This window comes from Schistocerca serialis, chromosome 5 (genome assembly GCF_023864345.2).
Source record: "Schistocerca serialis cubense isolate TAMUIC-IGC-003099 chromosome 5, iqSchSeri2.2, whole genome shotgun sequence".
Lineage (NCBI taxonomy): Eukaryota > Metazoa > Arthropoda > Insecta > Orthoptera > Acrididae > Schistocerca > Schistocerca serialis.
This window is the reverse complement of record NC_064642.1, coordinates 610,472,472-610,496,364: the sequence shown is the minus strand read 5'-3', so window position 1 is coordinate 610,496,364 and position 23,893 is coordinate 610,472,472. Positions and strand designations below refer to the sequence as shown.

At 40.2% G+C, this 23,893-nt stretch overlaps 1 protein-coding gene across 6 annotated transcripts in view; it reads left to right on the top strand.

Annotated features, from left to right (window-relative positions):
• LOC126481029 (transforming acidic coiled-coil-containing protein 1) overlaps positions 1-11,012 on the top strand; it is a 191,821-nt gene extending 180,809 nt beyond the window's left edge. For all 6 annotated transcript variants that reach the window (XM_050104498.1, XM_050104497.1, XM_050104496.1 and 3 more), the window contains one exon: positions 10,610-11,012. In XM_050104498.1, the coding sequence (XP_049960455.1) occupies positions 10,610-10,799 (190 nt within the window). In that variant the 3' untranslated portion in view covers positions 10,800-11,012. The remainder of the gene's footprint in view (positions 1-10,609) is intronic.
• Positions 11,013-23,893: the final 12,881 nt, after the last annotated feature.

Below are 23,893 nucleotides of genomic sequence, written 5' to 3'. Positions count from 1 at the left end.
TTTCCTTTACAACGCACTAAAAAAGGAGATGTAGCTATTCCTGCTGTTATTATTATTTGTTATTAGTTGTTACTCATCCTCACACCCATCACAATGATCTTCATCATCTTTCATCTACTCCCCTTTGTTATAGTTTTCTTCTGGGGTACCAAAAGGAGGTCCTTGTAGAAAGTTTTGTTTTCTTCTCCCAGGAACAGTGTCAAAGTACAAAGATATCTGCTTTAGCTGGCTGAAAACCTGCATTCTTTGTGCAATATTTTTATATCCAAGGAAGTAGGTTCTGTAGTAGGCTTCATCTTGACTATGATATGTCTATTCCGTGGGTAAAAGTAAAGAGTTCCACAATGAGGGAAAAACTTATCTTCCACATCGTTGCAAATTACCTGTACCTGCTGCTGTTTTAGGTGGTTTTGGTGTTTTCAAACAGAATGGCCCAGTAGCAAGTTTAATGTATACAAAATTATCATGTTTCATTATTTTTGGCTGGAATGGATGAGGCGACATACAGGCTTACCAACAATTTTCAGGAATGTCTGCAGCCTTTGTCTTCTACATCTTATGCCCCATCATTGAGAAGTCTTGCTCATTTGGTAAATACACTATGACCTTTCCTTATTTCATGTTCAAGACAGCAGTAAATTGAGACCGAGTCATCTGCCAGATTGTGATTCCCAACGACATTGTACCCTAACTGTCTTGCATAGTAAATGGTATTTGACTGCAAGAGTGGTAGGGCAAGTTTTGCATATAGTCAGCTGAAAAACAGTTAATGAAGCCTCGTTTTGTTTCTAGAATATAGTTTCATTTCATGCTTACAAAAGCTTCTGCCCTTTTTAAGTGCAATGTCTTTTGTGCTAATGACTATTCTCAAACTCTCTTTCCTCAGTTTTCATTTTGCCATTCAAGGAATCACATATAGTACCTGTATCAGACCGGGTATATTCAAAATGTTTTTCAAAAGTTTTATACGGTGCCCAGTCACTTTTGTAAGGAAGGTTGATATGGTACTGGTGGAAAAATTAGAAATGCATAGCACTTGTGATCAAATCTTCTGGCAGGTAATTTTGATTTGAGATATCACACTAGTAGTAGTGCTATTGCCTTGCTTTAAAGGAGTTTATATAATAGTAAGTCAACTGAGCAGTCAACTCTGGTATCTATTTTAGTCTCTTTGTATGGGAACTTCTTTTATCTTTTGGAGGCTGCCCACAGATTACAATACTGTTCTGGACTCTGTACAGTTTGTTCTTGGTTATTCCATGAAAGTTAAGGAATGGTACTTTACTAAATGGAAAATCCCTACCTTCAGTTTCTCAACTTGCAGGAAAATGCAGCTGCACAGCCAAGACATTCTTTTTCATCTTCTTTTGTAGATGAAAGAGAAGAGCAAGGCAGTATTGGTTCAAAAAGTTTTTTTTTTTTAGATGAACCCCCTTCAATTGCAAGGAAAGTTTGAAAAAGACCTGAAGTTGCAAACAGATAGCCTACTGATTAAGGCAGTCATCATAGAAAATCCGGAAATCTGCTGAGAATGGAAAAATGCCAAACAAGCTTACAATCCGAAATTTTATGCATGGTAGAATACACCTTAAGAAGGCAGTGTCAGAATTGTTGAAGGTGTTAGTTTTGCTGCATGCAGAACTGCTTTTAACAGTGATTTGTGTAGCCATTTTGATTAACCCCTGAATTGGCAAATGGACAGAAGTAGCTGTGATGTGATCTTAGGTGGATACTAAACTGGAATTTCAAGCTCCTGAAAGCACCAAAAATATCACTTGCCCTTTTCTGTATTTGTTATTATTTCCAGTTCATTTTGATAGCTGATCTTTTGCAGGTGTGTGAGATGCATTCTACTTATAACACCTCCAATTTTATTCTCAGTTCTAGAAACAGAAACATGTGGTTTGTTTTCAAATATGCATGTACTGGTTATGTATATGTGACAGAGATGACAGCATTTTACGGCACACAGAATTCTAATGGCAGTAGTGATACTGAGGACTTTTTTCTAAAATACCTAGAATGTCGATGTTTTCATGATAGGCAATGTTGATGCATTATAAAGACATGAATGTGATTATATTTTAATTGTTTGTGACAGTGGATGAGACACTGATGCTGTGTGGAACAGAGCATCAATTAGCTAAGCAGAATTTACCTGCCCACTGTTGCATGAGCAATTTTCCTGTAGTCTAACCAGACTTCTAAAGAAGTGTTTGCAACAGCCATAGAATCATGGCAGTCAGCATTGTGAAAAAGAGTGCAGCTGCAGGGAGATTACATTAGGAAATGACAAAAGTTTCACAGTTTTTATGTGGGTGGTTTGTGAAAAAAAAAAAAAAATGTGCATTGTTACAACTTGAACACACCTCATAATTCTTACAAAGATGAGGAGCAGGGAACTAAAACAGCAGGTTTTGATATTACATTGCAAATGCCTCCCAGCACTTCAGTCAAGAATTTAATTTGTTGAAATGGAATAGCACTTCCATGAACGTCATTTTATAACCACTTTTATACTACGGGTCTTATTATACTTTTGGAATTTTATTTACAATGGAACAGTTTATCACTTATTCTCTATAGTAAAAAAGGGTCTGTTGCATAACATTGACGTCTTTCCTTACATCAGGCTTCATGAGCAAAGGAAAAGTTAATGCATTTAAGGAATCTTTACGAAGTATGTCTAGCCAAATTTGTAGGGGGTAGGAAATGGTCCCAGTGGTTGTTCTATATATGTGATCAAATTTGTAAGCTGTGGCAGTGACTGAAGTGCTAAAATGCTGATATGCGGATGAATCTGATCTTACAAATAACTATTGGAAATTTTGTTGAATCACATTAGTTGTCCTGGATAATATCTTCATTTCATCAATAGTAATCTATTGTTGGGCTGAAAGAGGAAGATGACGATATGTCCAAGTCAAGAATCCCACAAAGCGAATGAATTATGCTCTGCAACTGATTATTTATTGATATATTTATTGTATTGTGTTAACAACTACACAAAAGCGTCAGCAATTAAATGGAATTGTCCAAACGTGACTACCACTCTAGAGCACTGTCATTTGGCGTAGTGTCCTCAGATCACCACAAATGCTCAGTGGACATTCCTCGACGACGTGTTCTTTTGTTTGCTCCTCCACTCTGTTGTCTGTCAAGTCCACTTCTGCAAAGTGTAACCACATCTCAATTCACCCATCCTGATGTGGTTAAGCCTCGAGCAGGTGTGACATCGTAGTTGGAATCCATCAGCCTTTTTTGTTGTATCTTGAACCAGGTGAGCATTTCTGGGTGAATATTTATTCTGGCATTGTCGCCGGTTGAAAGAATCAATCCAAGGTGGTTTACTTGGATGAGTTGCTTCTTGCTTTTGCAGGACATCATGCAAGGGAGAGTTTTTATGAGATGTGATCTTGTTGAGCAAGTTTATCTTAGCTGCTTTCCTCCTCAGATCTTGTGGAGAACAGTATTAGTTGGGACAGGTAACTACTGAGTGGGGGTATTCTGACAGTCCCAGTGATAACACGCGTGGCTTCATTAAGCTGCACATCAATCTTTGTTGTAGGTGTGCTGTTTGCCCACCAAGAAATGTGATACTCACCAGCAGAATACACAGGAGCAAGTGCAGTGCACCCCAACTGCAGTCAAGCAATCCCTGGGCAATGGGTTGATACAACCTAATTATGCCATGAAAGTTCTGCTACACAGCAACTACTGCACTATGCAGTAGAACTTACATCCAACTGATAAAGAGATATAGAATAAAATGTTGATAATTACTCCATTTTCTCCTATTTTAGTATTTCTTCTGTATGATCTTTGCAAGAAAGCCCATTCTTAATTTTTTATCGTAAATTGTAGTGATATTCCTGAAGTCATATATGCAGAGGTGAAAATAGTAATACACGTGTCAATGGCATTATTGAATATGAATGTGTTGTAGCATTCATTGATTGCGCATTAACCTTCTTTTCCACTGCGAAATGAAGAAGTGCTGTTTGCATACAGTTCTTATGTTTACGTCTAATAAACTTGGTAATTTTACAACTTCCTATGATGCATGACTTTTTAAAATCTGTTTAACACTTTGGAGACAAGCCACTTGGAAGAATTTTGGTCCTAGGAAACCAGCCATTTATGCCATTATTTAAAGTATTTCTAGCACCTATGTAACTGATGTATAATCAAGAGGTAATACATAATTTAAAAAAGGCTCATGATTCAAGAGTTATTTTTCATATTTACTTTAGTTCATTGATAGATTGCAAATTTCAAAATAATGAGTGGATAGTTATCTTCTCAAGAAAAAAGTATGAAGTGAGTTATTGAGCAATTTCTTGCTCTTTCAACAAAAATGACACATTTGCTGCAAAAATACTGCAAGTTCTAATGAGAATATGTACAAAATTATATCAGTGTGCTCATACTGGCTCCACCATTTGAGACAGTAGCTGTTATGTTCACTAAGTTTTATTTCTAAATAATTCAAGAAATTGACAATTTATAGCAACACCAACCAAGTGGCGTGTAACAAGAAATCCATACATTGTTCTCATAAAAAATTAGTCCAATTTTCAAGCATACGTGACTTTCGCATCGATAAAATTGCAGCCCAACCTGTACTCGGGCACAGTCTTTTTAATTTTAACACAAAATACTGCCCAAACTATCCTCGGGCTTTGTCTACAAAGTGTTAACAAGTTTGAAGAAGCCAGGAAATTACCAGTTTGCGTTTCATTTGTGGTTGGGAAGACTCAGTCTCGTAGATTTGCAATTGTAAATGTTTCACGTTGGTTTTGTTTCACCCCCACCACACACACACACACACACACACACACACACACACACACACACACACACACACACACACATGGTTCTTTCTTTGTGTAATTGATTTCCGGACTGCATACCTTCCTTTTCCACATCCTTCCCCTTCTCCCCCTGTGGGAGACGGACGCTTGTAACTGTAAGGCAGTCTGTCTTCTTTGCTTTCTATGCTGGAAAGTCTCTGTCCTCCCTTTGTCCTTCTCTTTTCTTGCCTCTTCTCTTTACCCTCTTCTCCGCTGCGACATTTAAGACCTCTCTTCTTTCCATTTCTTTGTTCCTCCCTTTCTCATTCTTTCCTCCCTGTGCATGTCTGAAGGCCGACCCACACGTAGCCGGTGACAGGGTAACACGTAATTCCCAGCCCCGGGTAGACAGGTAGGACACATACATACTCCATGGTAACGGCCAGTCCCAGGGAGGGGTGATTACTCGAGCCGGTACCTTCCGAGCTTGCCAATTGGTCCCTCCGTCTGTTTCTCGGGAGGTGTGACCTGAGGTGTGAACAATCACCTAAGGCGGGAGTGCCCTCAGAGAGGGCCGCACAAGGAAGGAGCACGTCATCGGAGACACCGGTAATCGTGGGGGATACTTCCGCAATGGTTTCCTCTACGTCTACAATTTCTGCTCACAAGCGAAAGTTAGATGAGTCTCAGCCACGGACATTTCTTCCATCAGTGCCACAGTTCCTTATTGTTTCTCGGTCAGACAAAGGTCAAGACTTTTCCACAGTCAACCCTTTCATTGTTCAGAAAGGTGTCGATGCAATTGCAGGATGTGTAAAGTCTTGTTCCTGATTACAAAATGACACTTTGTTGTTAGAAACAGTCAGTGCCATCCAGGCACAAAAATTGCTGCGAACTTCACAGCTACACCCCTTCCCTGTCCGGGTAGAAGCGTACTGTACTTTAAATTCATCACGCGGGGTGGTTTATACACGCTCACTCGACGGATTGCCCAGTGAGGAAATTCAAAACTACCTGTCTGACCAGGGCGTAACGGCTGTACATAGTCATGAAAAGGGTTGAGAAGGGCTTGGTACCAACCCGTACTGTCTTCTAGACATTGACAGAGTTCAACTTCCATTGAACATTAAAGCGGGCTATGAGATAATTTCAGTTCGCCCTTACATCCCCAACCCTACGCGTTGCTATCGGTTCAGTGGTTTAATCATACCAGCCAGTAGTGTTCCAATCCGGTCATATGGGTTACGTGTGGCACGGATGCCCATGAGGGTGCTTGTCCACCTCCATCCCCTCGTTGCATCAACTGTATGGGTGACCACCCTGCTTCCTCTAGAGTTTGCCCCATTTTCAAAGATGAATGGTTTATTCAGGAAATCAGAGTGAAAGAAAGGTATCTACATTTGCTGCTTGTAAGTTGTTTGCAAGTCGAAAGCCCACTGTGCCTCCATCAGGTAAATATAGCACTGTCCTTGCATCTCCAAGGTCTGCTAAGGAGGCAGCCACGCAGACTTGTGATCTCACCTTTAGTGCTACAGTCGTCAGATCGGCCAGTGCAAAGCTCACCCATTCAACCTCCCCACTATCACCTGCTCACTCTACGGCTCACCCTTCACCGGCTTCTGCTAAATCACGAGTCCCGAAATCAGACACCCGGACTTCCAAAAAAGAGCCTACTCGCGAAGATTTTTTACGTACCCCAACTTCACAACCATCGATTCCTCCCTCACCTCAACGTCCTGTTCCCAAGAAGGCTCATAAGAAACCATGTTCCTCTCCTCCTCCGCCACGGCATGTCTCATCTACAGCGCCACCTGGCAGTAATCACCCTCGACTGTCATCAGTGTTGCCAAGGCGCACTGCTGGCGGCCAATCAACTGGCTGATCGCTGGTGGCAGGAGCTGCCCCCAAACGCACTCTAGTGACCATTTTCCATGTGTCCTTCGAATGCAGCCACAACTGCCATCGATGCGCACATCTGATCCTTCCCCCCCCCCCCTTCTCCACCTCCGGTGCGCATTAGTGCACTCTTAAACTCGGCCGTCTGTTCTTCAGTGCTTCGACTCTGTCCACCACCGTGGATTGCTTTTAATGTCTGGAGCCAAAAACACCAGCCCTGTGGAAAGCCTTTATACTGAGAGTGCTGACCCTCCGCTGTCCAATCGTTGAGCTGTCCTCCTGAGTTGTTATACTAGCCATCTGTCTTCCATGCCTGCTAATCTGGCCCATGACCTTTTTTTCAACACCACCTTGGTATGCAGGCCGCGCTTCCTCTCTACTACCACCGGGAGTCCGCTTCTGTCGACTGATACATTCTCATTCCTTCCACTTTCCTAAAACTTCCTTGACAACTGGGGGTACAGCACCACCTTGGCTCCGCCCCCGGACGTGCCTGCTCCGTGACCTTTATCAGCTTTCCAAGGATGGTACCCCTTCTCTCGTTTATTGTCGGGCATTTGCTGTTCTATGCGCACAAATGAAGGATGCCACATTTATTTACACTGACAGCTCAAAAACATCATTTGTTGTTGGGAGTGCCTATATTGTTGGCGACACCCCTAATCAAATTCAGCTTCCCGACCAGTGTCCAGTTTTAACTGCAGAGCTTTACGCTGTTCTCCAGGTTGATCCGTCGCCATCAGCGGATACAGTATATTATTTGCTCAGATTCGCTCAGCTCTCTCCTCAGTGTCCAAGCTCTTTACCCTGTCTACCCTCTGGTCCACCGGATTCAGGACTGCCTCCACTTGGGGTGGGGGGTGGGGGGGGCATCTCTGTGGCATTCCTCTAGATCCCAGGACACATTGGTATCCATGGAAACGAGGCGGCTGATATAGTGGCCAAGGCTGCAGTCTCTCTTCTTCAGCCTGCTGTTTGCATGGTTCCCTTCGCCGATCTACATTGTGTTTTATGTTGTCGTGTTGCTCTTTTATGGCACGCACATTGGTCTACACTTCCCAATAATAAATTGCGGGACAGGAAAGTTCTTCGCTGTGCTTGGACCTCTTCCTCCCGAACTCTTCTTCGGGAGGAGATAATTTCAACTAGACTCCGGATAGGGCACTGTCTTTTTAGCCATCGACATTTTTCAAGTGGCGATCATCCCCCACTTTGTCCCCACTGCTATCAACTGTGGACATTGAGATACCTTTTACTTCATTGCTCCTATTTTACTCCGCTACGCGCTCGTTTACAGCTGTTGCCTGATATATCTTCCATTTTAGCAGATGACACGCGCTCAGCCGATCACATCCTTGAGTTTATTAGAGTGTGAGATGATGTCGGTCATTTGAAGCTCTTTCGGGGAAAACAAACCCCCTTCTATAGTGGTTTTCTAAGCTTTCCTTCTGTGTTTTAGTTTCCCCACTTTTTGAGTGCTTCCATTGCTGCTGATTTCCAATTTCTTTCTTTCTTTCTTTTTAAAAGGCTTTCCGTAAGTCACAGACCGGGTGCTAATGACCATGGCAGTTTTGCGCCCTAAAACCATAACCAAAAAAAGAAAAACACTAACTAGAAATTTTGTCATCCCATATTCTCTACTTATCATGATAGATTATAGTCAGAAGAGGGGCTAACTCAACTGGAAATTCAATATACGATCTTCTAGGTATTCCAATGGACCCAGAGCTTGGTTTGATTTTAATGATTTCAGTTATTTCTCAACACCACTGACACTAACATTTATTTCTCTCATCTTTTAAGTGGTACAAGGACTTAATTGGGGCAGTTATCCTGGATTTTCCTTTGTAAAGGAACGTTTGCTTGTGCTTGTGCTTTGCTACCCTCGGTTTGAATTCCTGTCTCATTCATGAGTGAATGGACACTAACTGTGATGCCAGGAACAGCCTTTAAGTATGGCTAGAATTTCTTTCAGTTTTGTGAAAGATTGTTTGACAGTTTTCGTCTATGGTAGTCACTGAAGTCTTCAGATATTGTTCTCTTGACAGAGAAATGCATTTCATTCAGCATGTCTCCATCTATAGTTCTATGCTTTGTTTTACACCTATTATGCAGTAGTCTCTGTTCATTTACAGTGGCTATGCCATGGAGGCTCCCTTCCATTCTGAACTGTTCCACTATCCAGTGCGTGACCAACTATTCTTTTAAACTTGAGCCCTAGCCTCTTCACGTGCTCCTGTTCCTTGCTGAAAGTTCCTCTTTGAGATATGACATTACTGCTTTTTTATCTGTTTTACTGGGCATAAACATTTTGCTGCCTGTTATAGTTATCCTTTCTACTTTGATAATTATTGTTGCCACAACTGCGTCACGGACACTGATACCAGTTACAGTTAGGTCAGGTCTATTTGTTACACTACATCTATTTCCATCATTAGTGTGGCTCTGAACTATCTGTTGTAAGTAGCTTTCAGGAAAGGCAGTTAGTAATGTTTTACAGGATGTCTTGCCATGTCCTTCACAAACAAAACTGCAATTTTCCCATTTGATTGTTGGATGATAAAAATCTTCACCGATGATTACAGTATAATTGGGAAACTTACATACATGCAAAGTGACGTTTCCTACAAAATTTTTGTTTGGATCAGGTGGCGATTCTGGTGAGTGATAGGAGAATTCTATTACCATTTTATGCCCACTCCTCATACTGAGTCTTGTCAATCAATCTCGTATGCAGCTTCAATTTCTGTCTTGGTAGATTTGAGTTTTTTACTTACTGCGACAAATACACCACCTCCATTTGCTATTACCATATCCTTTCAGTAAACACACAATTTTTTCCCAAAAATCTCACTGCCATCAATTTCAGGTTTCAAACAGCTTTCTGTACCCGGAATTATTTGAGCTTCACTGCTCTTCAGGAACACTTTCAAATTCTGGCACTCTGTGCAAATGCTTCGGCAGTTCACTACTAGGAGATTCATTCTTTTGCCTGTAGGGGACATTGAACATTCTTTTGAATCTTACACATATACTTCTGGGCCTCCTACAGCTGTCAGGATGTGGACTGAATGAAGAGTCACCTAATGATGTTGCAGCTTAGCTTGCCACAGAATCCTTAAAGTCTCTGGTTCAGTTCTTCCACTCAACTCAGAATATGGAATTGTGAACAGCTTTGGGGACAGTGCTGCAAATTGTGAGCTTTGTTAAAATGTTGTGTGGAAGGCTAGTCTTCTCAACTTTATCTGCCTGTTGCTGGAATGATCAAAGTATGACCTCAGAGACCAGACAGGCATTGATAGTTTTAGCGTGTGCCAGTATAGCCACTTCAACATGTTGAATGAGGCCCCCAGGCATACACACTGAGTGAATCTAGTTCCCTCCCTCCATCATTGCTGCCATTTCTATAAGGATACCGTTAATAGCTGAATGTGTGAACTAGAACCTACCCATTTGTGTTTGCCGCCTCCTTGATACAGGACAAAGCAGGTTTCCACCAAACAGGTGAAGTGAAGTGAGTCCCACTGCCTGTTTAAGTTTCAGTGAAAGCACAACACCACAAACTAGTTAGTTAGGGGAATCAGTATAACACCCATTTATGTCTGTTAAAAATGGTGAATACGAATACTAGATGAAAAAAGTCCCCCTCCCTGCTCTTAGAACCAAAGCAAAGGTTCATCTGCGTAGGCTTGTGCTACTATCTCATTGAAATGCATGCTACTGTTAGTGAACAGAAAGTCAGAAGCAAGCCGGCTGTTAAGAGGTACTACTTTTGGGGATTTTATTAACTTGACAAATTATGCTTTATGTGACAGTTGCTTTCAGTGTCCAGGAAGTGCTAGATGCAACATACACTGTTTTATAAACTTCATATTGTTTTAAAGTGGTTCTTGATCTGCATTTTTCTGACATTTTCACAGTGCTAATCAGGAACTCGAGTCATTACGCCGCAGTCATCAGGCAGAAAGTGCGAAGTTGCATGCCATGTTAAAGAAAGCTGAAATCAAAGCAAGTTCACTCGAAGAAATGCTGGAGCAAAAGATTAAGGAAAACCAAGAACTTACAGCGATATGTGATGAACTGATAGGCAAAGTGGGATCTAGTGAATGAGAGTACCCTGTGGCAGTTTCCTTTCTTCTTTTTTATATTTTTAGGTAGACTTTATCCGGCCATGTCTTTCAGTGAAGTTAAAACTTGTTGTTGCTTGTAATTTTGCCCTGCTAGCTGGGATTTCAGTAAATATCAGCACATTGCTAGAACAACTTGTAATTGTAGAGTTATTATTTGTATTTGTAAATAAATGTTTAATGCTTCATAAAACTATTTATTGGTAAGTGCAATTGTTTGTAATGAATTATATAACCCACTAGTAATGACATACAGCTTCATTGCAGTTTTCTGTGACTTGTGGAGGTTTGACTAAACAGATGTTATGTCATCTTAGTATGTGATTAACACTTTTGTACTTGTAGTAAAACTACATTTGTGTGTGTGTGTGTGTGTGTGTGTGTGTGTGTGTGTGTGTGTGAGGGGGGGGGGGGGGGTACTTTGTAAATGAACTTGACAGCAGAGACATAACAATTATTTCACAGCAAAGTAACCCAAATGTTGTAAAATTTATACATCGAAGAGCTGTGCTATTTATCAGCTTTTGCATGACATGCATATGTATATAATGTACAGCTACTATTATGACAAAAGAAAAATTTTAATTTCTATATTTTTTATAAATTTTTGTTTTATGTTGTCTTGCATTAATTCTAAGAACAGATTTATGTAGGATATTTAAGAGTAAATAAATATATGATTTCAGTATAATTTGGCTTTTCAGAAGATCTGTTCCTTTTCCGGTATATACTAGTATGTGATGTGCACATGTGGTATATACATTAAAAATTGTACTGTCATGGAGTGTTTCTTGTTTTCAGTTTAACACTATTTACTTTGAACATTTATAATGCAACAGAAAGAGAAAATTCAAATTTTTATCTAAAACTAGGAACAGAAAATTTACTACTACGCATTGTACATTAGCTGATATCCGTGGTCATACATTGAGTTACAGTATATATTAATGCTCATTCAGTCATAACATATTAATAATCTATTAAAAGTTAATTATGTTTGAATTCAATCAAACAACACTGCCTGTTTATTTACAGCCACACATTGTATTTATTTACTCCCATCCCTATGAGCTACATCACTGCCGATACCTCCCCAAACAATTTTTGAGAGATAGTGGGAAGTGTCATTACATTCCAGTGGAAAAAGAAAATTAAAATTTTTTCTCTACATCTTGTTAACTTGCTGCTGCTTGTCATAATTCCTGAATAGTCACTTGGTTGTTATCTGATGTGTATTTATTCTGGAATTTTTCCTCCATCTTTTGTAAAAAAGACTTGACAGCTTTTGTACTAATCATTTTCTGTGCTAGCGTGTGGGCGCGCGCACGCACACACACACACACACACACACACACACACACACACACACACACACACACACACACACACACGTACCACATTGTGTCACAGAATACCCAGCGATACGACTGCAGTTGGGCAGGTAGACTGGGGAACTGGGTTGAACTTCCATCTACATATTTTAGCAGTGCTTGTGCTGGGAGAAAGAATCCAAATGTTCCAGATTGTGAAACTGCAATTGAGATCAAGTATGTTTTGCTCAGAAGTGTTTTCTGGCACTAGGTGACAAGAGTCTGATCTTGGTCACAGTTTGGCAGTGGCCATTCATTTGGGTGGACAGTTGGTTGACCAGGGTGTATACGACCTGGGACAACCGGGAGATCCGGGAAAAACTCAGGAATTTTTTTCATCCGGGAAAAACCCGGGATATTTTTAGAATTCCGGGAATTTTTGTTGTTTTAGTTTTCAGTTAGATGTTTGTAATTTTGAATGGTAAGAACCGATACTCTAACAAAGAATATTACTGTATCAAATACTAACAAAGAGATAGAGGGGCTGGCCAGTACTTACCTCAGCTCAGTACAGCCGATAGATACACATAAAACAGAACTGAAAATTTACATTCCTAGCTTTCGGAACTTTGTTCCTTCATCAGGGAGGAGAGAGGGGAAAAAAGGGAAGAAGGGAAAGTGGATTCAGTTACTCACAACCCAGGTTATGAAGCAACAGGGAAAGGTAAACAGGGAGGGTAGCAAGGATGGAGGCATGGTTGTCAGAGGGAAGCCAAAGATATTCTACTGTAGGTACTGTGCCAGCTTCAAACCAAAGAGGATGCATACAGAAGTAAAGAGGTATATAGTATAAAGATAAACACAACTATGTAGGATGAAAAGATGCGTGAATGGCTAAAGAGGAAAGGGAAAGAGGAGAAGACTGAAGAGTGAATGGGAGTGAGGTTGTTTAACGTAGGTTCAGTCTGGGGGGATGGCGGGATGAAAGGATGTGTTGGAGTGCAAGTTCCCATCTCCGCAGTTCAGAGGGACTGGTGTTGGGTGGGAGAAGCCAAATGGCACATACGGTGTAGCAGGTTCCTAGGTCCCTAGAATTATGCTGGAGGGCATGCTCCGCTACTGGGTATTGCGCATCTCCTAGGCGGACAGTTCATCTGTGTCCGTTCATGCGCTCAGCCAGTTTAGTTGTTGTCATGCCGATGTAAAAGGCTGTGCAGTGCAGGCATGTCAGTTGATAAATGACATGTGTAGTTTCACACGTAGCCCTGCCTTGAATTGTGTATGTTTTACCAGTAGCGGGGCTGGAGTAGGTGGTTGTGAGGGGATGCATGGGGCAGGTTTTGCAGCGGGGTCGGTTACAGGGGTAGGAACCGCTGGGTAAAGAAGGTAGTCTGGGAATATTGTAGGGTTTAACAAGGATGTTACGGAGGTTAGGGGGGCGACGAAAGGCAACTCTGGGTGGTGTGGGGAGAATTTTGTCAAGGGATGATCTTATTTCAGGGGTTGACTTGAGAAAGTCATATCCCTGGCGGAGTAATTTGTTGATGTTTTCGAGGCCAGGATAATATTGGGTGACAAGGGGGATGCTTCTGTGTGGTCTGGGGCTAGGAACATTGTTGTTGGACGGGGAGGAATGTATTGCTCGGGAAATCTGTTTGTGGACAAGGTCTGCAGGATAGTTGCGGGAGAGGAAAGCACTGGTCAGGTTATTGGTGTAGTAATTGTTGAGGGATTCGTCACTGGAGCAGATACGTTTGCCACGAATACCTAGGCTGTAGGGAAGGGAGCGTTTGATGTGGAAAGGATGGCAGCTATCAAAGTGAAGGTACTGTTGTTTGTTTGTGGGTTATTACTGTATCCCGTAACTGCAGAATAATACTTCAACAATACAACATAAACAAGAGAGAAAAACAAAAATAACTTAAATTGCAATTGAAAATGTGTCAAAGGCTTTAAGAAGACTACACAGTGCTTCATAACAACAAATTGCCTCCAATCTACCGGGAATAGGGGGTGCCAAATTGGTATTCTTAAGGAAGAAAACTTTTTCACAAAGCGCCTAGCATCCAGCGCACGTTTGTCTATTGATTATTCATATGACTTTGAAACGCTTCCCTGTTAGTTTTTGAATATTTTTGAACACATTTTAAGTTGATTTCTGAATGAATCATAAGTTGACTTTTGAATGCATGCATAGTGTACGTGATGCCTCTGTCAGGAGAATCCTCGTCACATCTGGAAATAAACTTTCTGCAGACAAAAGGGGACGGGGCTATACGAGCTGAGGGAGAAAAGCCGAACGGATGAATGCCAATCGCTGTCTGATTATGTGGTTGATTGGGTTTGCGAATGATCAGCGTTGTTATTATTACTAGCAAAATCCATAGATTCAGACTACCAGAATGGAAATAAACGACTGACAAGAATAACAGGTGAGAAAGGTTACGTATTATCTTCTAGGTGTATTCAAGAAAATGAAATTTTGACAGAAAATTTTTGGCCAGATTGCAACACTAGTAAGGACCAGTAGTACAGTCCCCGGCTAGCAGCCACGTAAGTTCTATTCTGGAAGTAATGCAGAAAACGTGTTGTTCGAACACGTAATAATGCCTAACCGGAAAATAATTATAGGATAACTAAACCTGTGATTCTGGCAGGATTAGTGAAGTTAATTGGCAAACAAATGTTGACAGTGGCAGCAATAGGTACAGAATTGGCAATGACAAGATTGTTTGTTAGAACGAGAAAGGAGAAGAATTGGGGACATCACACAAATTATGGAAGAATAAGACAATTCCAAATTTATATAAAAATTTCGTAATACTAGCTTTCGATCTCGTGCTTGAGAAGCTGATGCGTACGAATGAAATGTGAAACTATTTCCTAACAAAGCTTTTTGCTTGTAGTAGGCCTATTAGGCATTTGATATTGGTACTTATTGGATTATATTCTGCCGTGTTATAAAAATGGCCATTTGTGCCAAAGCAGTCTCGTTTATTTGGTGTGTTACAAAATTGCTGCCATATTAGAAAGGCCTATTTTGTTTTATCTAGCAGACAGTGACAAAATAGACATAATCAGATCGAGAAACCACACCAGTCTTGGGTATTATTTGTATTAATAGCTTTTTCAGTATTAGATAACGACATTTCGATTTTTCATTTAGCAAAACGTTTGACGAACTTTGATGAGGTAATAGATTCTTTCGCAGAAAGGAAAGCACGCCATGTAAAGCTGCAGCAAGATTAGAGAGAGAAAATGCTGGGTGCTAAGGTTTGAAGAAATGTGTAATTTCTTGTTTATCTCTTGTCAGTATTGGTTTTATATATCCTATATTTAATTTTATGTCACACAAAACAGCAAGTTATTCAGTAATAGGCAATAAAGAGTTCAGATATTGTGAAGAGTTCTTGTTCTCTCGATTACAAGTAATCCCATCCGCTATTAATTGTGAGATTTTTTTAAAGAGGGGCAGGCTGTCAAACCGGCCGACTGGGAGAAGGAGAGCTACCACAGGACATTTCAGTTCCCACTCTCCTGAATATAGTTTGGACGTGCGGTAGAAACATGCTTTATGAAGAGTCGTGGTCCTGCACTCTGGCATACTTAAGACCAAATAATATGTCTTACATTTCCTCGAATACATATGTTTTATGTTTCAGACTTTTCAGAAAGATGTGCACTACAAGATGAACATACTTTGAAAATTCAATTTTTTTTAGTATTGACCCAGTTCGCAAATGTCGTAGATCCGGGGCTGATGCGCAGAGCAGTCTTGAGTTATAGTGGGTAGTCTCCACGTGACCCGTGTTTACATTTAGTGATTTTGCTGTTTCCCCTTCGTTTACTCTCACGTCAAATGAAAACAAAATGGATATCTGTGGCCGGGAGCTCTCAAGTGAATTAAAACACATTCACATAGGAAGGCTGAAATATGTCATTAGTTTCAGATTTTATTTTATTTCCACCCTTCTGACAGTCAAGCATTAATCGCCTTGTGGAACAATGAATTTATTTTTGTCTATTTGCTAAAGAAATTTGACTTTTGTTAACTTTTTCCGCAGAGGCAGTCAATGCATTTGAAACAAAATGTTTAATTCCACAGTACTGGCTAGTTTCAACTGTTCACTGCATTCCAAGTGCACGTTTTCATTTTCTAGCACGTATGGCACTATGCCATAATAAAGAAAATTTACATCCCGAAAACCACACTGAGAAGCTTAATATCAGGTCGAGGTCTACTTCATTGGGAACCTGGACATACGAATGTGCCCTTTAAGTATGCACTTTAAATATGGTTCACGAAATTCCGATGCTCTTGCAGTATCCTCTGATGTCTTGTTTCTTTTATGACATAATGCATGATCTTTCAGTGTTTTACATGTACGTACATACAGGCTTCCTACGTCACGATAGCTACCCAAGCACGGTGTCGCCTGTTATCTGCGCTCTCTGGCAACTGCTGAAACGAACCTGTTTCTAACAGGTCGCAGGAAAATATTGTGAATGATGATTTGAAAAGCGTTACTTTCAAAGTAAATATCCTTTTACGTAAGTTGAACTATGTGCAAGAATGTACCATGAATTTATTAAATTACAGAGTGTTTGACTCTCTTTTAAAAATCAACTCGTTGATGACGAGCCATTTAGAATAATTTTGAACCCTGAAGATCAGACTTTTATGTCATTATTAAAAATTTTACTGGCACATTTGTGTGATATATCTTAAAGTGTAACACGCACCAAAAAGATCAACAGCATATGCGAAAGCTAAGCTTCTCTTGCAGCTTGAGACCGATATTATATGCGAAAGCTTTGCTTTTCTTGTAGCAACACTATGTATATTAATTTAAACTATTAACTTTCCCTGTTTATGTGTTCATGCTACTTACCAGTGATGTTGCTGTTGGCTGACTACATCGCGTGTCCTATGCTCTGAATATCCGCTGTCATCAGCTGGTGAGATCACGTGACATGAGCTACGAACAGCTTACAAAAGTACATTGAAATCCTGATTTCAATTATTCGAAAAGTAACGTGCGGTGTTTGGTGCAATTCCAATGTATACTTTCGTAATACGAAAATATGTAGCGTACATGTTGCTGCGCATCAAAGATATTTCCAAAACATATCTTTTTCCCTGAGTTTCGTTTTCTGAAGTGCCAGGAAATTGTACGCCCGTGTATAAGACCATAACCATTCAAAGGACTGAAAAGGGAAAATATACTGTCACCCGGGAGAAAGTGTATTTTTAACCGGGAATTTTTTTTCCTTGTCCACGTATACACCCTGTTGACGGTCGTGCCTGCATAAAATGCTGCTTAGAAATTGCAGCAGAGCTGGTGCATGACATGTCTGCTTTCACAGGTGGCCCAAACTCTGGGTGGGAGAGGATAAGCCTGTGACACGACAAAGAGTAGGCTGTGCTGGTTGGATTAATTGGTTAGGTCTTGTCTTCCACAGGTATATGCAGACCCATGTGGTAAGGGGTTTGGGAGTGGGTGTGGCATAATGGTTGACTGGGATATTGTGGTTGGGATGTCCGTATACAATGTCTCCTAAGCATTTGGCCTTGCCACGATCTCACACACACACACACACACACACACACACACACACACACACACACACACACACACACACACCCAGTACCCTGCCAACTCCAAACTCTCTATCTCATTTCTCATATGTCTAGGTAATATCAAACAATGGAAAGTCCAAGTTTGAATATCAACTACTATGAAAAGGATAGACTGCTACTGTGGGATGACATGTTGAGTTGCAGACACGGACAATGAAAAGACTCTTACACAGTGAGCTTTTGGCCAAAGCCTTCTTCAGAAAAAAAAGTAAAACACCCACCCTCAAGACAAGCAAGCACACCTCAATCAAAAGTGGCACTCTCTCTGGCCAGCCTGTCCCAAAAGTCAGTGTGTAACAGTGTTTTTGTTGTGCCTGTCTGCACCTCAACATGTCATCTTTATGGTGAGTAGCTGCTCATTTATGATATTTTCACTATCTGGACCCAGGGCCAAGACCTCTTACCCTCATTTCTCCACAGCTTCAATACATCTCTCATTTGCTTCGCCCGGTTGTCCTCAGTCCAATGTGCCCCTTTTGTTCCTACAATATCCACTAACCATCAAGAGTACTTGCATTCTGACAGCTGTTATCCCTCACACAAAAAAATTACTCCCATATTGTTTAGCTAACAACCAACGGCGCATCTGCAGTGACAAGAATTCCCATGCCCAGTTTGCTATAGGTCTTACTAAGGCCTTCACAGATAGGTATTATCTATCGAAACTAGTCTGCAGACAGATTTCCCATGTCATATCCTCACTGCTAATCCTCCCACCACGTCCAAGAACAAATTGCAAAGGAGCAGCTCCCTCCTCACCCAATCACATGGTAAGTACAGCAATAGCAATAACAGCAGCACAGATGGTGTCTCAAATTTTCTGTATTGAGTTCAACATTTTGTAGTTACAACTTTCTCTATAGCACTCAAGTTTCCTAACAAAACTACATAAATGGTTCTCTCATTACGAATTCTTATAATTCGATGCTGTGTGACAGCATGAGATAATATCAGACTGGTCTTGCTTTTGTAACAAAACTGTACATTTGTTAGAAATTATTTTTTTGCCTAATCGTTGAATATAACTTCTACTGCACCCTCCTAGATAGATAAAAGGAAAAGTTAATAGTAGGATGGAGTAGACCATTTTGGTATTTTAGTTATTGGAACAAGAGCAACAGGTGGTCTTACATGTGCCGCTGTAGGGAGTTTCATTGGTTTGGTTAATTAGGAACGGAGAGCTGTTTTTACCATGAAGAATATATTTGGGCTACACTGAAACGATAGAAGAAAAATTCATGTTCTACAGAAAAATAATTGTAAATGGGGTAGCAAAGGAAACTAAAGTCAGGACAGAGATATGGGTAGGTTGCAATGAAAGAGGAAACAAAAGGAAATAAATCCAACTGGGAAATGAAACCAACAGGAGCTCTGTGATGCACAAAATAAGAGAGAATTGTGAACTGAAAGGAATCAAGTGAAGCATTTTTTTATATCTTTGCAGTTTAATTACAGGTGATAATCGTTTAAGTGAAGTGAAAGGAATAAGGTTATAATATAAGTATTTGACATATTTCAGGCTTAGAAAAATACACTTATCTGTGAATGTGAAAATTATATGCTGGGAAATCGAGAGAGACCTGACTGGAGGTAAAAAATACACACACACACTGTGGGAATGACCAGAACAAGCTAAGGGGGGAAACCAAATATCTAGAAGTACATGACAGAGGAAATAAATAAGAATAGTAAACTTATCAGATATATTTCCAGACACACCAGCTTTTTCAAACACACACAGGAAGCCAAAGAACAGGGCAAGATGCAAAAATTGCAGGGAGATTAAAATAGATTCGATAATTACTTGAACACGGTCTAGTCATTCCAAAAATTTAATCCAGTTTTGTTTGAAAGATTTACTTAGAATAAAAGTGTGTGTTAATAAGAATGTGGTAACAGTCGGATAATTTGTGAACAAGGTAAGGTCCTTTGTGGGTGGTTTAAGAAGTTGACAATGAAAGGCAAGACTGAAGAATATTTGTGATTATCCTAGAGCACTGCACAGAAGAGAGGCTTTATTTGTGCCCAGCAACATATTTAAGGTAAGATGTTACAGTTGGACGAAATAGCGTTGAAAAGAAGTGAGATATTTAAGGAAGCCCATATCCTTAAGAACACTGGGTCAGCACACCAACTCTAATCAGTCCCAAACCCAGTAGCCATTACTTCTTTCTCATTACAGTAGCCCCTCAGCATTTCAGTCTTCCCACAAACAAAAAATCCGTAAGTGCTGGTAATTTAACCCAGATCCTTATGGCAGTTGGGCACACTGACACTCAGTTACAGAAGTGGACTAAATAAAAGCAAAACAAAAACTTAATGGATTAAATTGTAAATTATTCAGTGTAATGGTGATTAATGCAATGATGATAACCGTTTGGCATTTGTAAAGTGGTGTGTGTGTGTGTGTGTGTGTGTGTGTGTGTGTGTGTGTGTGTGTGTGTGTGTGTGTGTGTGTGTTCCACATCACCTAAACTGCTGGATCGACTTCAACCAAACTACTTATTTGTCTGGAAAGAAGTACAGTAGGGATAAGAACTATTAGCTCCCATATGGGTGGGGGCGGGAAAGGGCTGGTAATGCTTGACGTCTGTTCCGCCATGCATGATTGGTGTGTTATAGTGGCGGTATCAGAATCTGTTCCAAGCAATATATGCTCTTGTGAATGGGCACAGCTGGCAAGAGAGATGGGAAGGAAGAGGACATGGACAGTGAGGGGGGGAAGGAGTGGATGGTTTGAGAGAGGGAGGAGGAGGAGGATGTGTGTGCAATAAGTATTTATGCAGGTGAAGCCATGGGTAAAATGCTTGTAATCACAATGTTTACTTGCTATATAAGGTATTGTATCTGTACATGTGAAATTAGCTCTAAAGTTTTCCCTCGATCATTGTTTGTTTGATTTATGTCCATATTTCCAATTTTGTGATTGAAAGAAGTGATATGTTATACAATTATTCTTTTGCCTACTTTTCGTGTCCTCGAAGGCAGTGATGTGATTAGACACTTTGTGTTTATAACTGAATATTCTCTAAGCAGTAGTAATTTTTTTTATGGATTTGAAATTGCAGAATTTGTAGTGCAGTGTCTTGTAAACTGTCATGTACTGACAACTGTGTGATTACAGTGGCAAGTTCTTGTGCTACAGTGACCCACAAACCATTTGAAATTGCATATAAATACCATTTCACTTAATGAACTATAAACAGTGAAAGATTAGTGTTAGAACAGGAAGAATGCTTTCTAAGGGATATTGTGCATTGTTATAGACATTACATTTTGCACTCAGTAATATTGCACACGGCTACGTCATTTAAAAGAGGTAATGGGGATTTCTTGTGGATGTCCATCTCTGGCTGGCATCTTAAATCTATATTTGCTTGGCTGTGAGTGCTTGCCAGTAGTGTTAGATGCTGCGTTACTCTAAAGCGGCTTGTCCACTTGTGGTCTACTACTGCAGATCTAATTCACTGTCACGAACACCTCATGCTGCAATAAGTTTCATGTAATCATTACCTGTAAATCACAGTTAAATTTGCCAACATTGCAAGAATGATTGTAATGTGATACCTCGATGCGTAAATTCACCAGTGATATTCAGCCAATCATTTTTGTTTTCATAACTATAGTCTTGAAGTACAGAAATGGATTTCTTGCAGCTTTAAGTACATATCCAATTATCACTTCTAAATTTATTCATATTATAAAATAATTTGGCTCAGTTATTTTTTCTGTACTTCGTTGTTTCATAGTGTAATATTAAGATTTGACCATAAATTACAATGCAGCTTATATGTTCTATTATTTCTTCTCATCCAATGGATCTTATTGCACCTTTTGTCATCATAAATGGCATGACAAAGCTTATAGGCCATTTACATGTGCTTTATAGTTGGATTTCTCTCTCTTCAAATTTTTCCACATACTGCAGTAGTAGTAGTAACATAATTCTTGCAATCACACAAGTCTTGTTTGCACTATGGTAGATACATTTACGTAAAATAACATTTCTGTCTAATAATGATATATTAACAGAAATACAGAATGAATGAAATCTTAACAAGTTGATTGATCTGGAATAGCAAGGAATCCTAGAATAAAGTTCACTGTGTGAGGTACAATAATGATAACTCTCTGAGTAGATTTAAGAAAAACAGCTGTCCAGATCAAGGTAAATGCTGGAGGCTTCCTTTGAAAGAGAGAGCCAGTTTCCTCCTCTATCTTCAACAGTCCAAACACATGGTTTGCCTCCGAACACATAGTTGGACAGGACACTAACCCTACTCACTCTCCCTCCCTCTAGAGTAAATTTAGTCAGAGATGGAAGGAAGGAAATGGCAGAAATAAATTGGGATGAGTGAAGTTGGAAATGATTGTGCAGTGTGACAAATACTACTTTACTGCTCACCAACGACAGCTGAGATACACCCGTATGAAAGCTACAGCAATGGTAAAAGAGAAATGTTTAACCTCCTCACAGATTGTCTTTCTGGGTAGTCTGTTCCACAGACACATACCTGAAATGTGGAAGCAAAAGGAAAAAGATTTGGAGTTAGGCATATATATGGAATGATTGACACTTGATATGACGGGAGAAGTGTGAAGGAAAATATATGACAATAATGTCATCTTTAGTGTAACTAAGCATAAAATGATTGACATATCAGATAACCAAGTTTTTACACACATACCTTATATAAGCATTTACATCTAGCTCAAATTGGCTGGAAGAGTCCAGGGCTAATGAATGATTCATTTGTTGTACTTCAATTTGAAATCCTCATGGTTCTTATTTGTGCACGTAAATATTGTGACTGACTTATGATCACTGAGAGAAGAGAATATTTGCATTGATTAAATATTATTATTGATTTTTTGCAGACACATAGAATAACTTGAGAGAAGTACAGCTTTATGTTTGAAATTATAGGTATCCCAACAATGGTTTTTTATTATTTTTCAGTGAGAGGGGTCTAGCTATTCCATCATACATCTATGTTGTTTTTTGAGCCACCTGCTCCACCTGACTTTAAGCTACACAACTCAATTAATATATATATATATATATATATATATATATATATATATATATATATATATATATATATATATATATATATATATATGAATATAATAGAGGGAAACATTCCACGTGGGAAAAATATATCTAAAAAGAAAGATGATGAAACTTACCAAACAAAAGCGCTGGCAGGTCGATAGACACACAAACAAACACAAACATACACACAAAATTCTAGCTTTCGCAACCAATGGTTGCCTCGTCAGGAAAGAGGGAAGGAGAAGGAAAGACAAAAGGATATGGGTTTTAAGGGAGAGGGTAAGGAGTCATTCCAATCCCGGGAGCGGAAAGACTTACCTTAGGGGGAAAACAGGACAGGTATACACTCGCACACACACACATATCCATCCACACATACACAGACACAAGCAGACATTTGTAAAGGCAAAGAGTTTGGGCAGAGATGTCAGTCGGGGCGGATGTACAGAGGCAAAGATGAAGTTGAAAGACAGGTGAGGTATGAGCGGCGGCAAATTGAAATTAGAAATTAGCGGAGATTGAGGCCTGGCGGATAGCGAGAAGAAAGGATATGCTGAAGGGCAAGTTCCCATCTCCGGAGTTCTGACAGGTTGGTGTTAGTGGGAAGTATCCAGATAACCCGGATGGTGTAACACTGTGCCAAGATGTGCTGGCCGTGCACCAAGGCATGTTTAGCCACAGGGTGATCCTCATTACCAACAAACACTGTCTGCCTGTGTCCATTCATGCGAATGGACAGTTTGTTGCTGGTCATTCCCACATAGAACGCTTCACAGTGTAGGCAGGTCAGTTGGTAAATCACGTGGGTGCTTTCACACGTGGCTCTGCCTTTGATCGTGTACACCTTCCGGGTTACAGGACTGGAATAGGTGGTGGTGGGAGGGTGCATGGGACAGGTTTTACACCGGGGGCGGTTACAGGGGTAGGAGCCAGAGGGTAGGGAAGGTGGTTTGGGGATTTCATAGGGATGAACTAAGAGGTTGCGAAGGTTAGGTGGACGGCGGAAAGACACTCTTGGTGGAGTGGGGAGGATTTCATGAAGGATGGATCTCATTTCAGGGCAGGATTTG